The sequence below is a fragment of the Apaloderma vittatum genome, unplaced genomic scaffold (assembly GCF_000703405.1).
Source record: "Apaloderma vittatum isolate BGI_N311 unplaced genomic scaffold, ASM70340v1 scaffold28925, whole genome shotgun sequence".
Taxonomy (NCBI): domain Eukaryota; kingdom Metazoa; phylum Chordata; class Aves; order Trogoniformes; family Trogonidae; genus Apaloderma; species Apaloderma vittatum.
The window spans coordinates 8,207-8,794 of record NW_009718114.1 but is presented as its reverse complement, the minus strand read 5'-3'; the positions used below and the strand labels follow the sequence as shown (position 1 = coordinate 8,794).

The 588-nt window shown below is 60.2% G+C and overlaps 1 protein-coding gene across 1 annotated transcript in view; it reads left to right on the top strand.

The window, feature by feature from the left end:
• GLB1L (galactosidase, beta 1-like) overlaps positions 1–588 on the top strand; it is a gene marked incomplete at its 5' end in the record, with an annotated part of 4,936 nt that overhangs the window by 2,498 nt on the left and 1,850 nt on the right. Inside the window, 2 exons of the mRNA XM_009870154.1 lie at positions 70–110; positions 361–499. Coding sequence (XP_009868456.1) covers positions 70–110; positions 361–499 — 180 coding nt within the window. The remainder of the gene's footprint in view (positions 1–69; positions 111–360; positions 500–588) is intronic.

The following is a 588-nucleotide window of genomic DNA, read 5'->3' as shown; positions in this document are numbered from 1 at the left end:
GGCCGTGGGTGCAGCAGGATCTGGGGAGCCCCCACATCTGCTAATGGAGCTCTCTGGGATGTCCTGTAGGTACATGTTCCATGGGGGGACGAACTTTGGCTACTGGAGTGGTGAGTAGAGCCCTTTCCTGGGGGGCTGGGAGAGCTTTCCTTGGCCATCCTTGAGGAGCCTTCTTCAAGCTCCCATTCTGTTCCATGGGGCAGGCTGACCCATACGCAAGGGCCCCTGGACCCAAGCTTGTCCCCCACTGGGGACTCCTTTTGTCTTCAGACAGTGGCTCCCAGTTCTGGGTCGTGCTCCCCACATTGCGTCGGAGCGAGCTGGGTTCCGTGCTCCAGCTCCCATCGTTTCCCTGGCCAGGTGCTGACTTCAAGGACCAGTACAAACCAGTGACCACCAGCTATGACTATGATGCCCCACTCTCAGAGGCAGGAGACCCCACCGAGAAGCTGTTCGCCATCCGCACAATCATTAGCAAGGTGCTGAGCCTGGCAGGAGGAGGGAGACAGCACTGGGCACCGCTGATTGTGCCAGGAAAGTGGGGCACAGAGGGACCTGGCAGGACAGGGGACATCTCCCTGCCTGCCC